Source organism: Oncorhynchus masou, chromosome 20, assembly GCF_036934945.1.
Source record: "Oncorhynchus masou masou isolate Uvic2021 chromosome 20, UVic_Omas_1.1, whole genome shotgun sequence".
NCBI lineage: Eukaryota > Metazoa > Chordata > Actinopteri > Salmoniformes > Salmonidae > Oncorhynchus > Oncorhynchus masou.
Window position 1 is genome coordinate 14470073 of NC_088231.1, and position 27212 is coordinate 14497284.

At 43.2% G+C, this 27212-nt stretch overlaps 3 protein-coding genes across 3 annotated transcripts in view; 1 reads left to right on the plus strand and 2 right to left on the minus strand.

Moving 5' to 3' along the window:
- The window catches only part of LOC135506999 (rho GTPase-activating protein 10-like), a 61093-nt gene extending 58828 nt beyond the window's left edge, over positions 1 to 2265 (minus strand). Inside the window, 1 exon segment of the mRNA XM_064926459.1 lies at positions 1772 to 2265. Within this exon segment, the coding sequence (XP_064782531.1) occupies positions 1772 to 1925 (154 nt within the window). The 5' untranslated portion in view covers positions 1926 to 2265.
- Positions 2266 to 2748: 483 nt separating this feature from the next.
- On the plus strand, positions 2749 to 16026 carry LOC135507000 (protein arginine N-methyltransferase 9-like). Its single transcript, XM_064926460.1, is given in 15 exon segments — positions 2749 to 2800; positions 3515 to 3714; positions 4337 to 4485; positions 4793 to 5029; positions 5466 to 5633; positions 6128 to 6230; positions 6965 to 7074; positions 7411 to 7600; positions 7899 to 8082; positions 10274 to 10624; positions 10627 to 10875; positions 10878 to 11019; positions 11272 to 11425; positions 13519 to 13641; positions 15361 to 16026. Coding segments are annotated over 14 exon segments (2622 nt in total). The 5' UTR covers positions 2749 to 2800; positions 3515 to 3516; the 3' UTR covers positions 15625 to 16026.
- Positions 16027 to 16116: 90 nt separating this feature from the next.
- LOC135506563 (transmembrane protein 184C-like) lies at positions 16117 to 23478 on the minus strand. The gene is made up of 10 exons (XM_064925906.1): positions 23392 to 23478; positions 22980 to 23016; positions 22008 to 22124; positions 21698 to 21786; positions 20349 to 20423; positions 19841 to 19934; positions 19589 to 19701; positions 18357 to 18461; positions 17943 to 18121; positions 16117 to 17680 (listed from the first exon to the last, which is right to left on the minus strand). Exons 2-10 carry the CDS (start codon positions 23004 to 23006, stop codon positions 17358 to 17360), a joined length of 1122 nt encoding a protein of 373 aa, XP_064781978.1. The 5' UTR covers positions 23007 to 23016; positions 23392 to 23478; the 3' UTR covers positions 16117 to 17357.
- Positions 23479 to 27212: the final 3734 nt, after the last annotated feature.

Sequence of the window (27212 nt, forward strand, 5' to 3'; positions counted from 1 at the left end):
TACCAGCAAAAGATAGGCCCACTTCAACACAAGGCCGGCCAAACATACATCCACTGAGCCCCCTGCAGAGAGCCAGCCTAGCAGGGTGATGCTCTGTGTGGAGGCAGAGGGTGTGTGCTACCTGCATAATGAAATAAACTCACCTTTCCATTCTAGAACCTTCAAGTCTTTGGCATAACAATAGGGTACATGCCTAAACAGACAAGTCAATGTTTATTTTCTTACAGTGGGAGTGTGGCCTACTGCAAATTAACATCGGAAACACTATTTTTAGTCCGCTGCACTGAAGGTTAAGAGGTTGACCTGAGCTATTCTGGGCTGCATCACCGATTGTAGTGAACCGATAAACTCTTAAGCTCATCACTGGCTTCTAATGAGACCAATAGAGTACCAGTTGCACTAGGAAGGGACAATCAATTGTCAAAGCAAGCAAGCAATCTCTCCTGGCCTGAACAACTAATTGTGTGGGCTACCTACAGCTACACTACTCCGCATTGTATTAAAGCTCACATGCAATGTGAATAACAGAGGTGGTTCTATTCCAAACAGTCTGTCTGAGGCTGCCCCAGAGAGTTCCGCTGCACATGTTGGTCCCTGATAACTCCCAAAATGGCCTGCTAAACAGAGGCCCGCCAGTGAAAGTCACATTACTCTTTATTTTTAGAAATATTCTGTTTCTTCTCTGGCTTTTCCAAATGTGACATTCAATCTCTTTGCACCTAGAAAAAGGAGAGATGAAAGTAGACCAGTGTTTGTGTAATGAAGACACATTGGCATGCCTTGCTAGAAATCCTTGACTTATGAATGACAAGGAAACCTCAGAGGCTTGCAGTGGGCTAAAAGCAGTAGTTAAATCAACTAACAGTGACTAAATTAAGTTAACCGGTTTGCCTGACAGATAGTGGTGTCTTCAGGGCTTTGTTCCAGCAATGACCAGGTAGCTGATTGCCTCAACTAACCTGTATGTTGACTCTGTACTGGTACCCCCTGTATATAGCCTTGTTATTTTATTGTGTTAAAATATTTATTAATAAACTAAAGTGACTATATTTATTTTACTGCATTGTTGGTTAACGGCTTGTAAATCAGCATTTTACGGTAAGGTTGTAGTCGATGGATGTGACAAATAACACTTGATAAGAGTTTACAAAGGCACCTGACCAATTTGACAGACCCAACCCACTGGGGTAGAGTGCATGAAAATTAGGATATTTACCCAGGTGAAGGAGTGTTCACAAATCAATCCATGATGACGGCGACTTATGTTTCAACCTTGTCACACACCCATAAGTCATTTGGATAGGTTATTGCCTCTAAATTCAAGGAAAACCCTTGTCATTTTTGCAAAGTATTCCACGTGAATCATGTTCTGGCCTCTAGACAAAAGGTGAATGTTAACATCTGGGGATTTTGCAAGTTCATGCACAACAAATTGGGTTGTCAACAGACCTCACCTGTCAGCAATGTGTTCAAGTTTATTGAATAATGAAGGTATTGTTTCCAGAACTGACTACTGGTCCATGTACAAAATGTTGAACACAGCTGTTTAGAGAAACAAACCTTTGGTAGCTATAAACAACGTTTAGGGCGATTGGATACAGCTGGTTTCAAGCAAAGAGTGAGCCATAACGTTATAACCTTAACCATATAGCTTGCACAGTCCAAGAAGCAAACTTCAAACTGCATAGGGAGAGACCTGTCAACTAGCCAGATAGTCAGCAACTCAATTTAACCATTCCAGGGCAATAAACTCAACTGCATAAAAACTCACGTTTTGTGGCATTGATGAGATGCTTTCCATCCTTGTAGAGTTCCTTGATAAATCTGTTGGTTTTATCCAACTCTGCCTCGTGTGACTTTATTTTCTCCCTGAAAACGGGACTGTCCAGGTAGCATTCGCTAAACTCCAACGGGTGTAATCCCATGTCTTTAACGTTACCTAGATGGCTTGGTCAGTTAGCTAGCATAAGAAGCTGTAAAACCGCTTTATAAATAAATAAAAAACACGCGCTAACTAGTTAGCCACCAACAACAAGTTGCTTGGGTGTCAAGCGGAAAAAAAGTAACTTCAACCAACTAAAAAAATTTTTTTTAGGGTGAACAACTAGCTTCTGCTGTTGAAAAGGAGCATTGCATTCCTAATTCAGCAACTATTTTGTTAGAGCGTGTTCAAGAGTAACAGCAAACCATTATTTAGGTCGGAAAAACTCGTGTCTTGTGTCAATCCAAGTTGTCGTCCAATATAGACATTCAATTGACAGTCGAAAGGAGAAACTCCTATTTGACAAGTAGGCGTTGAGCTCAAGCCCTCCTCCCCTGACGCGGGATAGGGCGTTTATCCAATTGGCTTCCACCCACCTTCTGATCAATTCATACATTTGCCAACAATGTAAAATATTAAAATTTTCTACAAAATACTTACTTATAAAACATCTAGCCGGTGACCGTTTTTATTATAATATTTCAGACGCTCTAATTTGATTTTCTTCACTCAGAACATCCACAACTTTACACAATGGAATCATGGAAGATATCTTTGTTCCTACCCGTACTTATTTACTCAGTGGACATGTGCCGTAGTTCTTATTTATACCTAAGACACTACAGTATAAAGATAGGCAGAAACTGCTACATCAATAGAAATCCCCGATCACGCTTTGTAGGCTATGAGTAGAACGCGTCATTGGGTATAACGGTCGTTTCGCGCCAAACTGCGCATGTTCAGGCCTGTAGGGGACTTCTTCGACATAAAGTAGTTTCTGACAAAAATGAAGACGTGTCAGTTTGTCACGTTCACGAGGTTAGAGTAAACATGTTCAACTACTTGAGACATTGTCTTCCATCTAGGTTGTGCCTTTTGATTTCGAGAAGATTAACAGCTTCGGAATCATTTTTCACTTCTCTTATTGATTTCTCAAAACTCAAACCCCGGCCTGGTCTGTTGGTCTGCTTCGCAAGCGTTCCCGGAAGTCTGGCGATGTTGCGTCTCTGGGTTTAGAAACTCTTATTATTCTTCACTGTCAGTAATCTTCAGCTAACGGCGCTATCAGATGTTGCTAGCTCTGCCTTTTATACTGTTAATGTGATCATCGTTTATAGCATTACTATTGTATTTAAATGCATGATTGTGTGATACATATATAGTAAGTTATCAACATCACTGAAAATGAAGTTTTACACAATCTTCTGGCTATAGTTAGCTAGTTAACATACGTAGCTAAGTTAGCGACTAGTTCTGAAAATAATACCCAGTAGTTAGCTAGTGATATTGCATGATGAATACAACACTGCTAGTTAGTTACACTCTTGTATCATTTGTTGTGGCATTTTGCACCGATAGTCTAGACTTGTATAATTATAACGTTAGCTTGCTAGCTCGTGTATTGTGGTTACAACCAAAATATCTGCTGCACACTTACAACCACAGCAACACAACACCTATTGATAATGTTGTGTGGCTATGCGTTTATGTGTGTTCCTAACATATGTGGTCTCCTAACTTCCTGTGTGATAGGAATGCCCAACACCAGCACCAGGCCTAAGCGTGGCAGACGGAACCGTCGGGTGCCCAGGGAGGACCCTGCCAGGAATGAGCTGGTGTCCAGGTCACTGGAGAGTGCCCAGCAGTGTCTGTTCAACCAAGACTATGGGACCGCCTTTGTCCACTACCTTCTCGTCCTCAACCTGGCTCCTGTGTTGAAGGACTTTGCCCGTGTGGGTAGCAACGGAAAGCCTGTAGGCCAGGGCTCTCCAACCCTGTTCCTGGAGTGCTACCCTCCTGTAGGTTGTAACTAACCTGATTTAATTTATCAATCAGCTAATTATTAGAATCAGGTGTGCTATATTAGGGATGGAGCGAAAACCAACAGGACGGTATCTCTCCAGGAACAGGGTTGTAAGAGCCCTGCTGTCGGCTATACACCATTCAGCCTGTCTGACAATTGACATTCCCTTTGAACTTTCAGATTTTTTAAAATTAGATTTGTATTTGTTTTCACATACAGCAGATAGTTGCAGTGAAATGTGTTATTTTACAGGGTCAGCCATAGTAGTATGGCACCCCTTTAGCAAATTAGGGTTAAGTGCCATGCTCAATGGCACATCAGATTTTCTAACCTTGTCGGCTCGGGTATTCCAACCAACGACTTCGGTTACTGGCCCAAAGCTCTAACCGCTAGGCTACCTTTCGTTTTGAAGTTGAAGTGTGTATTCTCTCTGCACGTTATAATATGAATGTTTACCACTGAAGGAAAAAGACAAGTGATGTCATTTGTAGATTAGTCCAATACATCACCAATAAACTATTTATAATGGTGTGTTTTTTGTGTCTTTTCAGGAGTCCTTTAGGTTCACTCTGTTCAAATGGGCAGATGAGCTCGACTCTCTGGGGCGCATCCAGGACCTGTTTGACTGCTATGAACAGGCTCTGGAGCTCTTCCCTACTGATGAGGTCATCATCAACAGCATGGGTGAACACCTGTTCAGGTAGCCCTCACTCAACAGTCTGACTGTGTCTTGTCTGTAGGCTTGGGAACTGGGAAGACTTTACTCATCAGGCTTACTCGGTTGACTTGAGTTATGGTGGGGTAATATTGTACCTCAGGTTGTGCTCAATACCGGATCAAAACTATAGTTATCTTTTCTGTCATGTCTTGCCAATGAATTGTTTGTTTGCATGCAGTGGTGTAAAGTGATGGAACTAGCCAGACAGCGCTGTGTCCTAGTAAATGTGTCCCAGTATTCTTAGATTGCTCACAATTGTTCCATTCCAATTGTTCCATGCACGCTCCAGAATGGGATTCCGGGATGAGGCCGCTGGTCATTTCCACAAGGCCCTGAAGCTGAAGCCGGACTACCCTGAGGCCAAGGAGAATTTCTACCGCGTGGCCAACTGGCTGGTGGAGCGCTGGCACTTCCTGATGCTCAACGATCGCAGGAGGAACCACAAGTACCAGCAGGCCATCCAGAAGGCTGTTGAGGGAGGCTGCAACACTGTGTTAGATATAGGCACAGGGACCGGTATCCTCGGGTGAGATTTCTTTCTGCCTATTGCAGTTAAAGGGATAGTTCATCCAAATTACAAAATACATATTGCTTCCCTTAACCTGCAAGAGCTGTTTGGACATTTGTGCCAGCCACTGCCAGGAAAACTCAACCAAAGCATGGATTGCTGTCATACCTTGTACATTCTGTACAGGGTAAGGAAACCAATGTCATTTTGTAATTTGGGTGAGCTATTCTTTTAAGTGCATCTTTTGTTTTATTACAGTGGCTACGCTGTATGAAGAGTTAGGTTAAAGTTATACAATCTTAATGGTTAGTATCTATCCCAGAGAAATCTACACAGCTCTGGGATTGACCACGTTTGTGTTAAAAACACTAACTGTCATGGCTGTGGACTGTCCATTTCTATTCATTTGTTACTGCTTGTAATCCTTGTTCCTCTCTGGTCTCTCTATGGACAGAATGTGTGCTAAGAAGGCAGGGGCGGCTGAGGTGTACGCCTGTGAGCTGTCCAAGACCATGTACGAACTGGCCTGTGAGGTGGTCACTGCTAACGGAATGAACGGACGCATCAAGATCCTCCATATGAAGTCGCTGGAGATGGAAGTGCCTAAAGACATCCCTAAGAGGTGACCTTTCACCTTCCCTCTTACTCTGACATCTGTATGGGCCAGTTTCCTGGACATAGATTAAGCCTAGTCCTGGACTAAAAAGACATGGAGACTCCATTGAGCATGAGCATCAGTCCAAGACTTAATTCAACCCCATGTTAAGACAGCAGAGTCGCTGCCCATCTTCCAAAAACGTCTGAAACCCTACTTCTTTAAAGAGCATCTTGAATAAATTCCATGTCCTCTCCCAAAATAAAATACAAGTAATGCACTTGTCTTTTCCTACTAGAACGGACTATGCTGATAACTACTTTGTTGAGGGAAAATGTACTTGCTACGATTGTGATGTGTTGTCTGACCAAGCTTACTTTAAGATGAATGCACTAATGTAAGTCGCTCTGGATAAGAGCTTCTGCTAAATTACTAAAATGTAGTCTGTGGCCTAGAAACTGTCCCTATGCATCCTCCTCTAATGTGTATGTACCGTTTGTGTGATGTGTTTTCTGTGGTAGGGTATCGCTGGTTGTCACCGAGACTGTGGATGCCGGCCTATTTGGTGAAGGTATTATAGAGAGCCTTATACACGCCTGGAATCATCTGCTTTTGCCTCCACAGGTAATTAACTAGCCTAGGCAGCCATTTTGAGGATTAGTTTTGTGTTCATACTGAGTTCCAACACTAGTGAATACAAGCCACCCTTTAGTACAAGTCTGAAAGCCTTACCGTGATTAGTAAGTAACATGACTTGGTTTTAGTATTGATTATTTATTTCCCAACACTTTCTCATAACATTTTAGGTTTCATTACAACCATGGATTTAGATGCCAGTCACGTTCATGTTTTTCATTCATTTAACAGGATTGTCTGTCTCTCAATTCAACACAAGTGATCGCAAAGTCATCTTCAAGAGGCTTTACCTATATTTTTGTGTCACAATCACAATTGTAAAACATGATTATGGAGCATCAATCCTCTTCTATTAAATGTCCTTTATCCAGCCAAATCCTTTGTTTATTGGCAAAGAGATGAATCCAAAATCATTTAAGGTTACAGTAGGAGGCTACAGTACCAATCAACCACCTTCCTCAATATCATAATGCTGCAGCCAATATAAGTCAACAGTGCCATCTATGGTCTCAATGTGATACTACATTTGAGGTAAAAAAAAAAAAAGAGAAAAAAAGGATAGATGAAAATCCTTTACATAAAGATTCCCTACAGACTAGTGCATTTAGTAAACATATAATATAAATTGCAACAACAACCAAAATCCTATTATAGCAAAGTTAATGGCATGAGGCCTGATGTATGAAGACGTGAAGGCTAACCTTCTGCTCCTGCTGCTGTAGAGCACCCAGGACCCATCCAGGCCTCCCTCCCAAGCAGGCCGGGTCATCCCTGCCGGAGCCACTGTGTTTGGGATGGCTGTCCAGTGCCTGGAGATCCGCCGCCATCACAGGTGACCTGTCCCTCTGTTGTTAATAAAGGCTAACTTAAGTCAGTCAGACAGTGTTCTTCAACGATGGATTTAGTGGTATAATTTATTTAGCACGTTTCAATGCCTCAGCATTTAGAACAGTAGATCAAACATCAACAAGTTCAACATGTTGTTCACCTTTTTGTGTCCTTATCTGTTGGAATATTTCATTGTTGACGTGGAACAACAGCTGAAGGCCTTATGTCCCTGGAGGTAGTGTGTGTGTGTGTGTGTGTGTGTGTGTGTGTGTGTGTGTGTAAACAGACACCGGTGTTAATATTCATGTCATACCATCTATTTATAACCATGTGCCTGCAGGCTGTGTGTGTCTGAGGTGGGAGGCCTGTCCACGGCTGCAGCCGGAGAGCTCCACAGCCCAGTAAGCTGCAGCTCAGAGGATGACTCCACAGAGCCCTACACCACAGAGAGACTGAGCAGACTGCCTGGAGGCTACACGCCCCTCACTGAACCCTTCAATGCTCTGGACATAGACTTCAACAACGTGCAGGTCAGCGGCAGTAGAGCGTCTTTATGTGTACATAGATGGCGTATAAACCAGAATTACATCTCTATGGGGAATCTACTGAACTGTTAGTTATCATCAACAACTATGACTTACAGCCTCACAGTGGCATTGCTGTGTGTAGATTCTGTATATTGATAACAAAACAATATCTTGTATGTCAGAAGCCTCATACTCTCTCAAGCTTTTCAAAATCAAACAAGCTAGTTAGCGTGATATTTGGCTATAGGTTCCAAGAATACAAGAGCAGTGATTGTATTATGCTATGCTAACTGTACCCCAGGAGCTGGAGGGTCTGTGCTCCAGGGAGGTGAGCCGGGTGCGTCTACCTGTAACTGGGGAGGGTCTGCTGGACGCCCTGGCCGTGTGGTTCCAGCTCCACCTGGACCAGCAGAGTAGCCTGTCCACCGGCCCTAAGGAGGACACCTGCTGGGAGCAGGCCATCTACCCCGTTCAGACACCACACAGTAGGATCATTTATATAAGACATGTATGTACACTGAGTGTACTAAACATTAGGAACACCTTCCCTTTTGCCCTCAGGACAGCCTCAAGTCGTCGGGACATGGACTCTACAAGGTGTGGAAAGTGTTCCACAGGGATGCAGGCCCTTGTTGACTCCAATGCTTCCCACAGTTGTCAAGTTGGCTGGATGTCCTTTGGGTGGTGGGTCATTCTTTATACACACAGGAAACTGTTGAGTGTGAAAAACCCAGCAGTTCTTGACACACTCAAACCGGTGTTCCTGGCACCTACTACCATACCCCATTGAAAGGAACTTAAATCCTTTGCCTTGCCATGTCTCGAGGCTTAAATATCCTCCTCCCCTTCATCTACACTGATTTGAAGTGGGTTTAACAAGTGACCTCAATAAGGGATCAAAGCTTTCACCTAGATTCACCTGGTCAGTCGGTGTCCCTCAAACTCAACTCTGGACCTTGAAGCCAGTTCCACTGCTGTTTTTAAAAATCATTGTTCTCCTCTAATCAGAATGATTTAGACCTGGGACACCAGGCGGGTGCAATGAATTATCAGGTAGGACAGAAAACCAGCAGGCTCCTGACCTCGTAGGGTAAGAGTTGAGTACCCCTGGTCTATTTCATGGAAAGAGCAGGTGTTCATAATGTTTTGTACACTCGGTGCCTATACACATGCAGTGAGGTAGTATATTTAGACAACTGCACCCTAATCCTCTGTAGGAGTATGATGTAGTGTTGCAGTGCGTAGGGAGCAGTGTGCATAAACATCTCTACATAGAGCCCTTCTAATCATACAGTAGAGATGCACAGAATGCACTATAGAGACTGGTCAAGTTCTACACAGATTCTCCTGACATCCACTCAGATGAACTATTCCAGTAATAAATTACACATATATTACACACTGTACATAATATATACAAATGCTGTTCTTGCATATTCCCCTGTAATATTTGTCCCCTTCTGATGTTTGCAATGCAATTCCCCATTCCGTCACACGGGGGCAGTAGGCCACATACAGAAGAAACCTATTCCATTGAAGACCGTAGGCAATGACTGAAGTCAACTTGCACTGAAACCTCGAGGCTGTTATTGGTTGTCTTTGGTTTGCCTAGCTGGATTTCACAACCGTGAACATTCGAATGGATTGAATGAATTCTACGCAAATAGGCTTGACCTTTGTCTGCAAACATTTCTGTCCACCTTTATCCTGTCAGGCTATTGTGCTCCTTCCAGACGTAGAAGAGCAAAGTGAAGTTGTACGGTGGTGTTGTCGTTGAGATGCACCATCATTCAGCTGCTGAGCTCAGTGTTTCTGTACAGCAGTGTTGCTAATTGACAGGGGCAGCGTCTAGGGACCCACTAGACACCATCCCTGCTATTTTTCCCGATGATCATCGACATCCGTTTCCCGGCTGCTGTGGCGAGACAGACAGGTGCACCGGGATTGCCTGTGACACTCTTTAGTGTTCATGAATCTCTTATAGGCTATACATATGTATTTTCCCCAAACGCCCCCTGACAACGACAAGCCACATGCTTACGCGATGACAGATATTCCTACAGGAATGTCTCTCTGTCTGTGTGCCTCCCTCCCTCCTGAATCTCATTTCCCTTGCTCCCCTGCTCCTACCCCTCTCTTCCTCTCTCCCTCTTTCTTTTTCGCAGTGGCAAAGCATCTTGTTCCATGCCAGTTATGTTTACTTGTTGTCGTGGTTCATGAATAAACAGTCATGTGTGCAACAAGGCCTTATAAAAAAGAAAGAAATCAACTTGTTACTTATGATATGCCAAGAATTTGTACGTCATTAGCAATTTTACGTGCTTTATTTATTAGACTTAGAAAAGGGTCACACACTTCAAAACAAATGTATATACAGTGAGTGTACAAAACATTATGAACACCTGCTCTTTCCCTGACAGACTGACCAGCTGAATCCAGGTGAAAGCTATGATCCCTTATTGATGTCACTTGTTAAATTCACTTCAATCAGTGTAGATGAAGGGGAGGAGACATGTTAAATAATTGAGACATGGATTGTGTCTGTGTGCCATTCAGAGGGTGAATGGGCAAAATATTTAAGTGATGGTGCAACGCATTGGATGGTTGTTTATTCAATGTCAATACGTTTGTATCTGTCCTTATTCAAATGAGCCATAAAATGAAATGTCTCGTCAGATTTTCCCCTGAGGCCTGGTGACGAGCTCATCGTGGAGATTTCCTGCCGGGACGCCTACCTGAGACTCTGCAGTGTTGCCGTAGCGAGAGACGGACGAGAGTTCCGTCTAGACGACTGTCTGGATCCAGACAAACCTAGAAACAACCCAGGCCCGAGCGGCAATCCCAACCCAAGCCTTAACGCTGAGGCAGAACTGTGCAGTGCCCTAGCTTGCCTCGGGACAGAGCAGAGCAGTGGACCTCGAGACTACACCATGCTGGAGTGTGCTGAAATGGCCCTCCTCAACAACCAGCCCTACCACGATAGTTTCCGCAGGGCACTGGCTAAACTCATCACCAACCTGAAGGACGCTCGTCGGTCCAGGGTCCCAGCCAGGGTCAAGGGTTAGAGGTTATGCCTCTCACTGACCCCCCCAGTGGCCCTATGGACCCTGGTCCTGACCCCTTCTATGTGCTGGACGTGTCCGAGGGCTTCTCTGTTCTCTCCCTCATGGCAGCCAGTCAGGGCCAGGTGAAGGCCTATAGTTCGGTAGAGAAGACCCAGCACCAGGCGGTGCTCAGGAGGCTGGCCAGGGCCAACGGTGTCCCAGAGGAGGCTCTCGAGTTTGGCTGAACCAGGTGGAGGATGAGCAGGCGGTGCTCCAGAGACCCTCCAGGGAGAAGCTGTGGAGCGCCATTATATTAGACTGTGTGGAGACCTGTGGCTTAGTGAGGCAGAAGCTGATGGAGAAAGCCACACTAGCCAGGTAGGAAGATGGCGCAAGCACTGCTGGGAAAGGTAGTTTTGGTAGTAACCGGGTAGAATGTATGAAGTGCTGGTGGATTTTGATAGAGTTTTAGGAATGAGGTGGGATTGTGGATTGCATTGCAGCATCTCAAATATTGATATTGAATCTTCAGTGTTGTCACATTGGGAAAAAGACTATTTGGGTTCGGAAGAATCTGTCCCTTTTTTTGTACAATAGTTTGATTGTTTTGGTGGGGTCCATCCATGGCAGGTGCCTGTTGGAGGACGGAGGTCAGATCTTCCCAGAGAGAATAGTGTTGTACGGGATGCTGGTGGAGTCTGACACCCTGCTGCTGGAGAGTGCTGTCCAGGGCCAGGAGCCGACACTGGGCTTCAACATCGCCCCGTTCATCAACCAGTTCACTGTGAGTTACTGACACACCTCCCCAGATCCGCTGCATGCTGACTGCATCTCCCCACCTGCCTTGCATATGTCGTCACTAGGGCCTGAGGTTTTAATGATATAGTTAAGCAATAAGGCCAGGGGGGGTTGTGGTATATGGCCAAGGGCTGTTCTTATGCACGTTGCAACACAAAGTGCCTGGATACAGCCCTTAGCTGTGGTATATTTGCCAGATACCACAAACCCCCGGGGAGCCTTATTGCAATTGTAAACTGGTTATTAGAGTAAATATGAATGTTTTGTCATACCTGTGGTATACAGTCTGATATACCACAGCTTTCAGTGAATCAGTATTCAGGCCTCAAACCACACTGTTTTTATATATTTATATATATATATATATCTCTTTACACCGTGTACAAAATAATATCAACACCAGCTGTTTCCATGACAGACTGACCAGGTGAATCCAGTTGAAAGCTATGATTCCGTATTGATGGCACTTGTTAAATCCAATCAGTGTAGATGAAGGGGAGGAGACGGGTTAAAGAAGGATTTTTAAGCCTTGAGACATGGATAGTGTATGTGTGTCATTCAGAGGATGGATGGGCAAGACAAAAGATTTAAGTGCCTTTAAACAGGGTATGGTAGTAGGTGCCAGGCGCACTGGTTTTTAAGTTTGTCAAGAACTGCAATGCTGCTGGGTTTTTGACACTCAATTGTTTCCCGTGTGTATCCATCCAAGGACATCCAGCCAACTTGACACAACTGTGGGAAGCATTGGAGTCAACATAGGCCAGTCCATGCCCCGACGAATTGAGGCTGTTCTGAGGGCATGCGCCATGCTCTACCATCTGAGCTACAGAGGACTGAGTCCGGTCACATTGTCAGGAAAACCTCCTGGCTGGAGTCTCACTCCTCAGCTCTAAATGTGAATGCACTATACTCTGATAACTAACAAAGTAGTATAGTAAATTACTGCATGGTTGGGGGAAAAGTATGGTCAACTCAGAAATTCATTCTACGTGACACAACACCCAACCCTTTCTCGCTCAACATGGCTCCTCTCATATATGGTATTCCCTCTCATGTCAATGATGCAATAGTCATACTATTGACAGCTGCCTCAATGCTCTTTGTACCTTGCATCATTCTTCTGATTCAAAGGACAGGCTCCTGAGACACACCAACTTGTTGCCTGAGGGTTGTAACATCTTCACTCAAGATGGCTGCTGATATATAATGCTGCCCCCCCCCAATATTCTGGACGAAATCTAAACATTGTTTTCTTATAGTTTCTTTCGCAGTACTTGTTAGTGGTTCTTGGTCTGCCGTATTGCAGTTGAGCTCAAGTGAACCAATTTGAAAGGGCACAATACATTTAAACTGACCTTTTTACTGTGCTTTTTTTAAGTCAAAATGGGTTTTTAAAACCCATTTTGCTTGCAATGCAACCTTCTACGTTGAGACTTCTCATGTTCTTTTATCTGGCTTTCCGTTTACGGGGAGCTGAGAAATCCTTTTAAGTTGTCTGTCTTTTCCGGTGTCATGTTGGCGCTCTAATTTTCGGCGTTGGCTCCCGCGGGACGGCAGTTTGTTTAAACAGATGTTGTCTCTGAAGAGCTCAGACAAGGGCACGACTGTCACTCTGGGGAAAAGCATTCACACGGCTTCACGTAAGGACATCCCTTACTTGGATCCATCAGGAAGCATTACATCAATGACATCAAACGGAGAGCGGCGGAGACACCGGGAGCTGTGACCGGGAGGAGGAGGAGGCGGCGGCATTCGTTTGTTCTCTGTGACAGTGACACTCCCGCTCTGTCGCTTGATGAGCACTCTCCTCCTGCTTTCTAGAGTATAGCGGTGCGTTGCAGCAGGTCACATGATGCACACGACTCTTAAAGGAGTTCTAAGAGTTGGAGATTTTGTTAAAAACACCTGACGACGAGTGAAATGAGCTGGAGAGGTTTGGGAAATACTGAACTAGACTACATGGACTGCCTTGTCATTCTGTTTTAAAGGGGTTGAATTCGTCTCAGATGTAGGGTTGTATAGATGTCCGCTGAATGGACATCTAATATGTAACAATGATATGATCTCTCTCCTTCCTAGGTTCCAGTCCATGTGTTTCTGGACTTGTCCACTCTGCAGTGTAGACATCTCAGTGACTCTGTAGAACTCTTTATCCTGGACCTCATGAACACCAACGCCAACTATACCAACAGAGACGTCAAGGTAAAGCCCCAAACCCAACAGATTCATTTAGTTGTAGATACATTATCAGATATTGTCCGAAACATTCATCAAAAAAAACATGGTAAATGTCACCATTGTCTGTTTGCACATTATACTGAGGATAACACTGAGTTGCCAGATCCCTTGGCAGTGTCAGTACTTCCACAGAGCTGTGGCCCTGACCATAGAAAGAAACTCAGCATAAAAAGAAACGTCCCTTTTGCAGGACCCTGTCTTTCAAAGATAATTTGTAAAAATCCAAATAACTTCACAGATCTTCATTGTAAAGGGTTTAAATACTGTTTCCCATGCTTGTTAAATGAACCATAAACAATTAATGAACATGCACCTGTGGAATGGTCATTAAGACACTAACAGCTTACAGACGGTAGTCAATTAAGGTCACAGTTATGAAAACATAGTAGAAAGGTCTCTTTCGTGTCCTGACTCTGAAAAACACCAAAAGAAAGATGCCCATGGTCCCTGCTCATCTGTGTGAACGTGCCTTAGGCATGCTGCAAGGAGGCATAAGGACGGCAGATGTGGCCAGGGCAATAAATTGCAATTTCTGTACTGTGAGACACCTAAGACAGCGCTACAGGGAGACAGGACGGACAGCTGATCGTCCTCGCAGTGGCAGACCACGTGTAACAACACCTGCACAGGATCGGTACATCCGAACATCACACCTGCGGGACAGGTACAGGATGGCAACAACTGCCCGGGTTACACCAGGAACGCACAATCCCTCCATCAGTGCTCAGACTGTCCGCAATAGGCTGAGAGAGGCTGGACTGAGGGCTTGTAGGCCTGTTGTAAGGCAGGTCTTCACCAGACATCACCAGCAACAACGTCACCTATGGGCACAAACCCACCGTCGCTTGACCAGACAGGACTGGCAAAAAGTGCTCTTCACTGACAAGTCGTGGTTTGTCTCACCAGGGGTGATGGTCGGATTTGCATTTATTGTCAAAGGAATGAGCGTTACACCGAGGCCTGTACTCTGGCGCAGGATCGATTTGGAGGTGGAGGGTCCGTCATGGTCTGGGGGCGGTGTGTCACAGCATCATCGGACTGAGCTTGTTGTCATTGCAGGCAATCTCAACGCTGTGCGTTACAGGGAAGACATCCTCCTTTCTCATGTGGTACCCTTCCTGCAGGCTCATCCTGACATGACCCTCCAGCATGACAATGCCACTAGCCATACTGCTCGTTCTGTGTGTGATTTCCTGCAAGACAGGAATGTCAGTATTCTGCCATAGCCAGCGAAGAGCCCAGATCTCAATCCCATTGAGCACGTCTGGGACCTGTTGGATCGGAGGGTGAGAGCTAGGGCCATGCCCCCCAGAAATGTCCGGGAACTTGCAGATGTCTTGTTGGAAGAGTGGGGTAACATCTCACAGCAAGAACTGGCAAATCTGGTGCAGTCCATGAGGAGATGCACTACAGTACTTCATGCAGCTGGTGGCCACACCAGATATATAACTTCTGATTTTGACCCCGCTTTGTTCAGGGACACATTTCCATTTATGTTAGTCACATGTCTGTGGAGCTTGTTCAGTTTGTCTGTTGTTGAATCTTATGTTAATACAAATATTTCCGTAAAGTTTTGCTGAAACTAAACGCAGTTGAGGACGTTTCTTTTTTTGCTGAGTTAACAATTACTATTTTATTGATTACAATAGTCTATTTCTATGGCCCTGACTGTGTTTTTCCCAGGTCCAGGCTAGTGCCTCAGGCAGGGTGACTGCTGTGCCCTTCTGGTACCAGATCCACCTGAACGAGGAGATCAGCTTGAGCACCTTCAACCAGGACTCCCATTGGAAGCAGGCTGCTGTGGTGCTGCACCAGCCCCTGGCAGTGAGGGAGGGAGACTGGGTACGACTGGCAGTCACCCTGCAGAAGAGCTCAATCTCCATATCAGCCAGTATAGAGGAAGAGGCTGGAGAGACCGGGACTGTGGATTCTGTTAGAGTCCGATAAGTAGATGTCTGGTGATATGAACAGTACAAGAGTCATCTTCATAAGTGTTTTAAAGGAGGGAGTTGCGGTGCTTTTGATTCTACAAGAGCATCAAGTCCACTCAGTCTTACTGGGAGAGAGGTGAAGGTATCACTCTGGGTTCTATATTATGAGTGAACTGCATATATGTTGTGGAGGGGAAGGGATTGGACTATGGATTCTCTGGAAGCGCCAGCTCTAAAATGACCCCACAATAGCTACCATTTCAATAAGCCTTCTCTCAGGACTTTCACAAAGACATTTACATGTTTTATGATGTGCTCATCTTGAGACGTTTTGGTCTTCAGTGTGTTCATAATCTTGTTTTGGAATGACGTCTCTTGATTATGGTTGCAGTCTTCATTAAAATGTTTTGCATCAGCACTTCCATTTTCTCAAATAATTTAAATCAAAGAAAATCATAATGATCAAGCAACATTGTCTTTCTTATTGACACTAGCAAAAACTGACAGCCACATTTAATTTCATTTATTGGAGGGTGAATGTTTGGAACTTTGAGTTGAACTCTCAGACAAAGGTGCTGATACATTTGATGTAGTACTTCCCTCTGAAGGTTAATGCTTTGTGACAAACATCAGGTAAGGCAATAGCTGCACACACTTGACACACATTCCCGATAGGAAGACATTCTACTAATGGATGACAATGAAACGAGTAAAAGACGATCAATCCCTTTCAGTACGGTAAATCACAACTAATATCCCTGAAAAGCTTAACAGAAATTAAAACAGTAAGAAATCTATAACATCACTTTATATTTACAAATGAGGTAGACGTGAAATGTGAATTACTTGATTGTGGATACATAAAACAAGGCATCTGAGAAGACGATCGAGGCGGTTAGCGTTAATGCCAAAGTGAGACACAGCTTCATGCTTCAAAATCTGTACAATAGGTTCGAAGACCATATTCAAGCATGTGCAACCCAATGATGTTCAGTACCAGTCAAAAGTATGGACACACCTACTCTTAAGAGTTTTTTTTATGCCAAAAATGTGCAAAGCTATCAAGGCAAAGGGTGGACTACTTTGAAGAATCCCAAATAAAAACATTTTGGGGTTACAACGTGTCTTCACTATTAATCTACAATGTAGAAAATAGTAAAAATAAAGAAACCTAGAATGCGTGGTACTGTCTAAAACCAATCATTGGTGCAAACCAGTATTTTATAGGTTTCAGTTTAAAAGCTACATATATACTTTGAACGTTTTCGTAACAACTAAAACCCTTGGTAAATAATTAACGAGTTTGTAGTGATATCACCCAGGTGCTATTATAGAACAAGTATACTGGTAAAATCTCACCGGCTTTTGAACTTGAAGTCCAGACCCATTACAATGAAGAGGGGTCATACTAAAATAAGGTATTGAGGTACCATACTTTACCATTATGACTCAGTAGTACAATACAGATACAAGAAAAAATATCTTAAGTGTCATGAGACCTTTATGAAAGCTTATGAACATTCTTCGAGCTGTCATTGACAGAGGTCCATCTGCATCTGATGTGGTGGATGAATGACTCACTACAACATTGCTTAATTAACACGTGCTTTTTCATCGCTTGTGTGCGGGTTAGCCAAATATCGTCTGTAGGGGAAACGTCGCCAAGGCCATACTTGGTTCCTGCCCAACTGTGTTTGGTATAACGTGCATTCAGAATTCCCATTGGAGGATTTTAGCGATGACGCTAAGCTAGGTGATAACGACAAGGTCGTCTGTAACCGAGCCTATTGGCTCGTTGGTGATGTTTCTGGGCTCTGGAGCTTGTCTACCATTGTCTTCCCTCTCCTCTCCATCCCACTGAGCATTGTTGAGCCCGGCGGGGGCTGACAGGGAGTGGGGCGTTTGGGTTTTACCCAGGCCCTGGTACCGACCCTTGGGGGACACCGGGTTGGACAAGGCCTCCGTGGGACCAATGGCGTCCATGGAGCCTGGGGAAAGCAAGCCTGAGCGCTCACTGTCGTCCTCCGCCTCACCGAAGTAGGTCTTCCTAGGTCGGCCCATAACGGTTCTCCCTGTATCAGGAAAGAAAGAATGTGTTTGAAGATATGAGAATGGCAATATACTCACATAATAAGGAAATTTATCAAAGTCTTGAAGATTGAGGGTAGCCATTTTCTATTCTCTCATGACATTCTATTAACATAAATCTAGTAGCTAGCCAACGCACTTGGTTCGGAGATGAAACCTTTTCAAACAAAGTTCTTAACAGCGGCTTCTTTGATTCCATCCATGCAGGACTGCTATTGAGTCAAGCCAAATGGGATGAGAACTAACCGACGTTGCGGACTTGCTCAGAGATGTCAGTCCTGACGTCAGAGATGTCCCACATAGCCAGGAAGGAGTCGAAGCAGGATCCCTCCTCAGCCTCCTGGATGTAGGGCTTGTAGGTGAAGCTGAAGTGGTGGGCGATGGCCGCCAGGAACATCTCCACACTCCTCCACTTTGATGAAGTCCTGGATGAAGTATGGATGAAAGCTTGACTGTATAGCATACCAAGTCTATTCTCATATCTAGTTAAGTTATTTAGAAGTCTTGCACAGGATAGAAGTCCTTGAGATGAATCATCTCGTTTTCTAGGGGCTTGAGACCACAAGCCTCAACAGATATGACCTTATACCAAACAAGTCATTATGTAGCATTGTAATAAACATGTTACTATGGCGTTATACAGTGTTGGTATTGTCTTGCATTACCTGTAGGCCTGTAGCTACAGCCTCCACACTGTCCCAGTCCCACGTGTGTCTCTCTGAGATCACTCCAACCTTGACTAGGAGAGCGATGAACGCAGCTTGCCTAAGATAGATTCCAGATAACAGAGTGGAAATAATCACTCCTATACACTGCAGCCAACACAGGGAACGCATTAACCCAATTACTGGCTATAATCCACACAGCTTTAAAACATTTTTTATTTAACCAGGAAGGGCTCATTGAGATTTAAAAACTCTTTTTCAAGAGCGTCCTGGCCAAGATAGGCAGCACCAAGTCATTACAAAAATGACAGACAAACATGAAAAACTTCAAGTAATCTAGTAAAAACCATAGAATTCACAAGCGTATAACAAAATCAAACACAGCAAATTAAAAACATTGACAGGTCAGGGAATCAGTCTCAAGATCATTCATCAGTGATTTAAAAATACCAATCGGGACAAGTTCTTCCAGTTTAAAAGTATTTTGTAAGGAGTTCCAAGACGATGGCGCAGAGGACATAAAAGTTTCACCAAATTCAGTTTGGACATTTGGAACAGCAGGATAAAGTCCAGCGAACGAAGAGACGACCCACCACATTTCTGAACAATAAAAATGGCCAAATAAAAAGATAGTAAACCCAAAATGGCTTTGTAAATAGAATTATACCAGTGCCTGAGCCTACAAGTGACTAGAGAAGGCCAGCCAACCCTGGTAGACAAAGTGCAGTGGTGCGGAAGGGTTTTGCAGTTTAAAATAAATCTCAAAGTGCCATGGTAAAGGGTGTCAATTGATCTCAAACACTGAGCGGAAGCATTCACATGTAAAATATCCCCATAGTCTAGTAAAGGCATAAATGTAGCTGATACCAGCCTCCTTCTGGCTTCAAAAGAAAAACAGGCCTTATTCCTAAAATAAAACACACTTTGTTAACAAGTCCTACACATGCAATTCTGAAAAAAAGTTGTATAAGAAATACAAATGGGCAGCGAAAACTGTTACTTTAATGGGTAACAATGCTCGATCCATGAATGGCAGACACATTGACTGGTATACAAAGATGTTATTAACCATGGAGGTCGATAACCTGGTCCCAGATCTGTTTGTGCTATGTCAATGGCTTGACATTGACCACAGGGGTTGGCAAGACAGCACAAACAGATCTGGAAACAGGCTAGGAGGTAGATGCAGGTGATCCAAAATGGCAGCCCCCCCAAAAAAGCACTCACCAGAAGGAGACGAAGACCACCATTTTGACACACAGGAACTTCCCCACTGGTCTGATGGGGGCCAGTTCCTCTCTTAGGGCCTTGTAGAACAGGACCAAACAGTACATGGCAAACTGGGAGTGAGAGGAGAGAGAATGAGAGAAAGAGATCACTTACTGAATACTAAATATTTAATGTTATCTTTGTGGTGGTGGTATGGTGACAGGAAGTTTACAGCAATGTGGAGACAAGCGTGAAAAATACAGAACCTACCAGCTGGGACATATTGTTGAATATCACCAGGTACGTCCATGCATTGGTTGAGCTGAAGTTACCTTCATCATACACACCACAGAACTGACATATCCTACAGGATAGTGGAATGGAGACATGTGATATGACTTGATACAAAAAGTACATTTATATGTGGTTAGTGTAGTTTAGACCTCACACTACAAACAAACTACTTCCAGTCCCCCAAGGGGTGGCAGCTTGGAGAGCCGTAAGGCTGCTGGTTGGTTTGGTGGCCATGATACTTTTTATTTTAACATCTTTAGGTTTGGGCCTTTGGTATTTTTCCTTTTTGTACATATTTATGTTTCGTCACCATCTGAACAAATGATCATCTGCTTGGACTGGCCGACACAGAAGTCAAGAGAGACAGAGCTGGCCCTGGACCAAGGTAAGGTTGCTGTCTCTCTAGGCACATGTACATTCAACACTTAGGCATTTAACATAAGTCCATCCTGAATGGAAAACAGATCCTGTGCAAAACACTTACAAGGCAATAACTGTTGTGACTGGTCTGACAACCGTGTACTGCAACACTCCCAGCTTGCATCTCAATAGCAATACCCTGCAATAGGAAAACACGGCACACATTATTAAGGAAAGACATTCACACAAAATGTTAGCTTTTTCCCACTATAAAATAGAACCAACATCTTACTAATCATCAGCTTTGTTTTTCATGAATGTCTTCCATTTCTTAAAATCAATAACATCCTATGAAGAAAGATGTTGCAATACCTGTGGCTAAAATTGCAGATGCACAGCATTAGTTAAAATGCAGAGTAAACAAAACAGATGAGCCTAATGCTGTCTTTCTGTTCTTTAGGCTGGTGCATTTTTCCTAAATGAGAACACGTTGTTCCACTTGCAAACACTTCTGGATCTGTTCTTAAATCAACTACAGGCAGACATGCTACATATTCCTGTTGTTGCCTGACTGGGGCTCGTTTGGAGCTGGCGAGTAGCAATGGAGACTTGGAGAGACTTCAAGCAGCCAAACAAACACCTTGAAGGTGAACCTTCTAGAAAGAGACTCAAAATGGAGGCCACACAGACTGGAGCCACTTTAACACCCAACTTCTTGTTTTGATTATGAGCCTGAAATATAAATGTATACTTAAAACACATCAATGTGGTATAAAAACATGTTATTAATCCTAAAATATCCATTCACAACACGTAAAACAAAGAAGTTGTAGTTTATTGCTGCACAAAAAAAATATAAACCTTCATCCTAAAATGTGAACTTATAACACATGGTATGGATAATATTATAGCTCCTTATTAGCCTGGCTGATTCCGCAGTAATGCCATAGATATTGATAGAGGACTCTAATGTTCAAAAGCCAGTTTTAGCATGGACAGCGCCATTAAGGACTTTCACCATTTTGAAATAGTCAATTCGGTGGGACTTCCTATGGTTTAAGGAAGGATCACATAAATCCATCCAGGTCATAAGGAGGCATCAGCCAATGAATTATAAGTGAACATTCCATAACAACAGGTGGCAGTAAATTTGCCAACCTTGGCTTTATATCTGTTCAAACAGCACATTCTAGGTGGCAGTATGACCATTTAATTTTGTATACCAACAGATAAAAGTAGTAGAAGAAAATTCACTACTTCAAAATGGAGATAGCATCAATGCCCTGCCCATGCTCCCACAGACACCCTCATGGGACAGATACAATGTTGTGTCCTCTATCTCTATGAGTAAAGCCAACCCCTATTTGTGCTCATGCCAAATGCACAGCACTAACAGATCTGGTACAGGGGCCTGTTCATTATAGCACACATACACTTAAAGAACTACAAAAACTATAAAAGCAACAAACTCACTCTCCCATGGGCCATGCCGGGCAGCAGCAGAGGGGAGGAAGATGTTTCTGCTGCTCCTGCACCTCCAGCATCAGTACCAGGCTGGGGTACTGGTTACCCATGGTTGAGAGAGTGAGAGAAAAATAAAGAGAAGAGAGGAATTACAGTGTGAGGATATTGAAATAAATGTAGGCTACTCAATCTAGCCTGGGATCCAGATGTGTTTGTGCTAGACTTATGTTTGGCATAGGACAAAGAGTGGCCATGATTGGAATGTTAGAACAAACAGGTCTGGGATCATTCTCAGTCAGGTCATGACAATAATGTGTACCTGGTTTCTCAGGTAGTTGAGCAAGAAGATCATGAAGTTGTAGATGACGTATGCCTCGTAGCACTCCCTGCATGTATCCACATAGATGGCAATTCTGGGGTACTTCAACGCAATCCACTGTGTGAGAGAGAAAGGGAGAGGGTGGGAGAGGAAGACAAGGAGAGGAATGGGATCATAGATGTGCCATTACATTATCTCAATGATATGTTGCATGATAATAGTGAACACTTGAAACTATTGAAAACATTTACTCTGAAAAGTCAGTCAGGGAGTGAGGCATTTTTTTGTTTCTCTTGCTTTGTTTTTCTAAAGGAGCTCTGTTCTCATTATTTGGGAAGTAGGATAATGTAAATTGTATGATGGGGGAATGCTGAGCATAGCAGACACTAATTAGCATAACAAAACGAATTGAAGTGCCACGCTCATGTCAAGCGCTTTCAGTTTTACTACTGTCAATGCTACAGTGACTTCTTCTGTTAACTTATTGTCAAATATTTGTAACTTAACAATAAACCAATGTTGACTTTAAGAACATCTGGCTACATGATCTTGCTTTAGGACTCTCCCAGGGAGTTGGGGGATTTGGATGCCACCGAGAAGCTGAGGGAAATCGGTGTCCGTCTGCTCACACTGCAGACCACCGCTTCAGAGAAGACTGAGGAAAACACTGCCGACCATGAGAAGGTGACACTGGTTTAATTTCCTTCCTTAGCGACGCCAGGACAGCGGAGTCAATCACCACCTTCCGGAGACACCTGAAACCCCACCTCTTCAAGGAATACCTAGGATAGGATAAAGCAATCCTTCTCACCCCCCCCCCCCCTTAAATGATTTAGATGCACTATTGTAAAGTGGCTGTTCCACTGATGTCAGAAGGTGAATTCACCAATTTGTAAGTCGCTCTGGATAAGAGCGTCTGCTAAATGACTTAAATGTAAATGTAAATGATCAAGAATTGAAGGCATTACTTACACTGTCCAAACTGCAAATGGGGACCATCCATAATATTCTGTAAAAAAATAAATAAATAGGAGATGAGATCATTCACAATCAGTTAGGTTATATTGTACATCATTCAAGATAAAGACACAAACCCATGATGGTAATGAAGTAACACTATCCTACAGCTGTGACAGAGTAGCCTTGGTAGAATTGGCTTCTGTAGCTCTGGTTGAGTATAGTTTACAAGATGCTGCAGGATCCCCCAGAGTGATATGGGTATGGTCATGAACACGAATGTCCCAGCTATGAACCATGCTTTGTTATGGGTACCAACCTAAAAGGTATAAATTACGTATAGAATCAACATCCAAACAACAAAGCACGGACTAGGCTATTTAGTGTCAAGTAACGATATGATTGGGCTGCAATGATACCAACTGACCTCTGATTTCTGTAGTTCCCAGATGCACAGGGGTAGTAAGACGACAAGCACAACCAGAAAGTATAGAAGAACGACCAGAGGCCGAATCCATCTCCTCCAGTTGCCCCAAGTACAAGGCATATTTGTAATGGTAAGCTAGTTAGCCACAGCAACTTGTCCAGTGACCTACACTCACTGGGTCAATAGGTGAGATTGCTGAAAACAAAGCTAATGCTTACTAGCAAGCAAGCTAGCTAGCTAACAACTAGCTATTACCGCTGCCAGCTATAGCTTGGAATAAGAGTTCGTTTCAAATGTCATTTGGGAAGCATGAATACTGGACGACAATTTCCAAACACATTGTAACGTTGGCTGCTTTGCTAAACCAGAAATTGGTAGCTAGCTAGCTAACGTTAGTCAGCTGATCTCATGATTCGCTATAAACAAACAATGAATCCACGATGCATCCATTCCAAACGAAAGCTCTTGATAAAATTAAAAACAAAAAATTGATAATCTAATTAAATCCAACTGGTCAAAAACAACACAGTTATTGTATTAATAACGACATATTCATTTCTAAAACTTCCTAAACATCAAAAAGAAGTTTTACAACGTAACTGATGGTTACTTCTTGTTGACGTTCTTGACAAATACCGCCCATGCTTCAATCTGATTGGATATGGAAAAGATGTATATACTTTCCATTGCTCACCTTTCTAATCCATCACAATGGATGACTTGGGCACAGGTGTAGTTCGGTTGATCTGCAATCTGAGTACTCATGTATGCTCCACTAGATGGCAATGTAAATCAGTCATTCTCAGTATTTCAGAGTGGAAAAGGATGGTTAATTTAAATGACCAAAAGTTGTTAAGAATAACTCAACCGTGTAAAATAACGACAAAGTATAAATGTGATCCGCTGTGGAAACTCATTTTCTTCATCATGCTCCACATTGAGCTAGCTTAACTTCTCTCATTTTTTCATACTGGAGTTGGCTCCTCTCTCTATATCTCTTATTTATATATATTTATTTCTCTCTTTCCTTGCTGTAAAACATGTGGCCTGTGAATAAATGGTTCTAATTAAGATTCTTAAGAAGTGAGAAATGGTGTGAGAGGATTAAGTCCAAAAGCTCCACTAATTCCTACAAAAGCTTTCAGACAGGTGCAAGTCAGCACTAAATATTTAGTCAGGTGAAACCATTTGTCCAAAGAAAGATAACACAATGAAGATGAATGACAATAGGGATGTATTTGGCTGAAGTTTCTTTAAAAAAAATCTCTACTACAAGTTATAACAAGGCCATCATTTGAAAAACACAACGACTCTCTGTGTATAGTCCTAGGATAACTATTTCAAAAAAGATCTGTTATCTGAGTAAATAGGTAAATAGTCAATTAGGCTCTCTTTTCTTTGTCCATGAAGGTTTTCAATTGATTTATTCTAGTTGAAACTTGTTTAGTTGAACATTAGGCTCTACATTGAATAGATTGAACCACAACAGAGAATGTGATCTGGGTCTTGCTCGGTGCAGGGAAGCAGAGAAAGTCAAGGATGTGGGATTTGAGCTTATGTTTATTAGAGATACTGGTTAACAAATTGTTTAAGGAATGTGCTTGTTATTTTTTTTTACGAATGTATGTGCATTTATAGCAATGAAGACAAGGACTGCATTTCTTACCACAGAGTGCAGATATCAGGGAAACTTCTCAATTTACATATATTTATTGGAGTGACAATATTCTTATACCTCAAAATGCAGTGGGGTTGAAGTGAAGGTCACTATGCTCATTTCATGACTTGAAGCCAGTGCCGGGAACTAGGAACTGTTTTAATGTGTTGGCCTGATCTGCCATGTATCATTGGAGACCTGCTCTTTTAACAAACAACCTCTCTCAGTCACGAAACCAAGAATCCTGGAGAATGTGAGACAGACTTGTTTTATAACCCCTCTGCGGTCTGCTTCAATTACTCTCGCAGCGGTGACGAGGAGTGAAATAATGTTTTACGCAGAGAAGGTTGTCGGCACAAACCTTTCCATGATGAGGGCAGATGGTGGGTTGAATTAACTAGGCTTGTAAAACAAAATAGTAATCTTTCTCCCTCATTGTTCCCTCATTGTTTGTTTAGTTCTGGGAATGAATTACAAGATTTCAAGGAGTTTTAGGCCTCTTGTTGCCAGCAATTTGTTTCACTATAGCTGTTCTGACATTTTTCTAAAGGATTTTATACTCAAACAGCATTGAGTATGAAGAAAGTTATAGAAAGAGCCTAGGGAGGAGAAGACTGACTATGAATCTATCTCTCCTCTCTTTCGTTCAGAGTGTGTTTCCCTGTTTAATGAGTGGAGGCAGAACTTTCCTTTGTGTTGCACCATCCGTCCCCATCGTTTCACTAGCTACTTACTGCTACTTACTGCCCCACAGTCACAGAAATCACTGGTTGTTACCAGACAGATTGTTCATGAATTTTGAATATATCCTTTTGGCTTTTATAAATTAGAAATGGTCTTTGCCACCACAGTCATGCGAGCGAGCTGGCTCCTTGGTGGGTTATAGCTTGGAGGGATTGCTATGCAAAATGGCATTAGGAACACAGCCATGTTAGGGCCGGGTAGGATAAACATGTGCTGTGTTTGATCAAACTGGAAACATATTTGAGCATAGACAATGTGACGTCGATAAGATCCCACTGAAGCATCATTTTACAGTGCACAATAAGGTTATTTGGATGGCACATAGAACTGTAGGAGGATTTGTTAAGAAATGTGAATGATCGGGGACTGTAGCACAATGGAAAATGTGTCTGACGATGGATTAGAAGATTCTAGGTTCAACCCCTGTCTGTCTCGGCACTGTATTTAAGGGCCTCCCTAGTGGCTCAGGGGTTTAATGCACTGCATCGCAGTGCTAGAGGTGTCTCTACAGACGCTGGTTCGATCCCAGGCTGAATCACAACCGGCCGTGATCGGGAGTCCCATAGGGTGATGCACAATTGACCCAGCGTTAGTTGGCTCTAATGACTCCTTGTGGCGGGCTGGGTGCTTGCAGGCTGACCTTGCAGGCTGACCTCGGTCGTCATTTGAACAGTGTTTCCTCTGACACATTGGTGCGGCTGGCTTCCAGGTTAGGCGGGCGTTAATAAGCGTGGTTCGGTGGGTCATGTTTCAGGGGACGCATGACTCTAACTTCGCTTCTCGAGCCCATTGGGGAGTTGCAGCAATGAGACAAGATCGCAAAGGGGGTACAAAATATATACAGTGGCAAGAAAAAGTATGTGAACCCTTTGGTAATACCTGGATTTCTGCATAAATTTGATCTGACTCACAACAATAGACAAACACAGTCTGCTTAAATTAATAACACACAAACAATTATACGTTTTCATGTCTTTATTGAACACACCGTATAAACATTCACAGTGCAGGGTGGGAAAAGTATGTGAACCCTTAGATTTAATAACCTCGTTTGGCAGCAATAACCTCAACCAAAGTTTTCTGTGGTTGAGGATCAGATCTGCACAATGGTCAGGAGGAATTTGTGACCATTCCTCTTTACAAAACTGTTTCAGATCAGAAATATTCTTGGGATGTCTGGTGTGAACCGCTCTTCTGAGGTCATGCCACAGCATCTCAATCGGGTTGAGGTCAGGACTCTGACTGAGCCACACCAGAAGGCATATTTTCTTCTGTTGAAGCCATTCTGTTGTTGATTTACTTCTGAGTTTTGGGTCGTTGTCCTGTTGCATCACCCAACTTTTGTTGAGGTACAATTGGTGGACAGATAGCCTTACATTCTCCTGCAAAATGTCTTGATAAACTTGGGAATTCATTTTTC

Bases quoted from the DNA above. Each gene is read 5' to 3' on its own strand.
- LOC135506563 (XM_064925906.1), bottom strand. From the start codon at position 23,006: ATGGTCCCCATTTGCAGTTTGGACAGT. The intron at 18,462-19,588 runs GTGAGTGCTTTT...AATCTATCTTAG, and splicing joins GTGGTCTTCGTCTCCTTCTG to GCAAGCTGCGTTCATCGCTC. The intron at 18,122-18,356 runs GCAAGACAATAC...TACTTCATCCAG, and splicing joins GCTACAGGCCTACAGGTAAT to GACTTCATCAAAGTGGAGGA.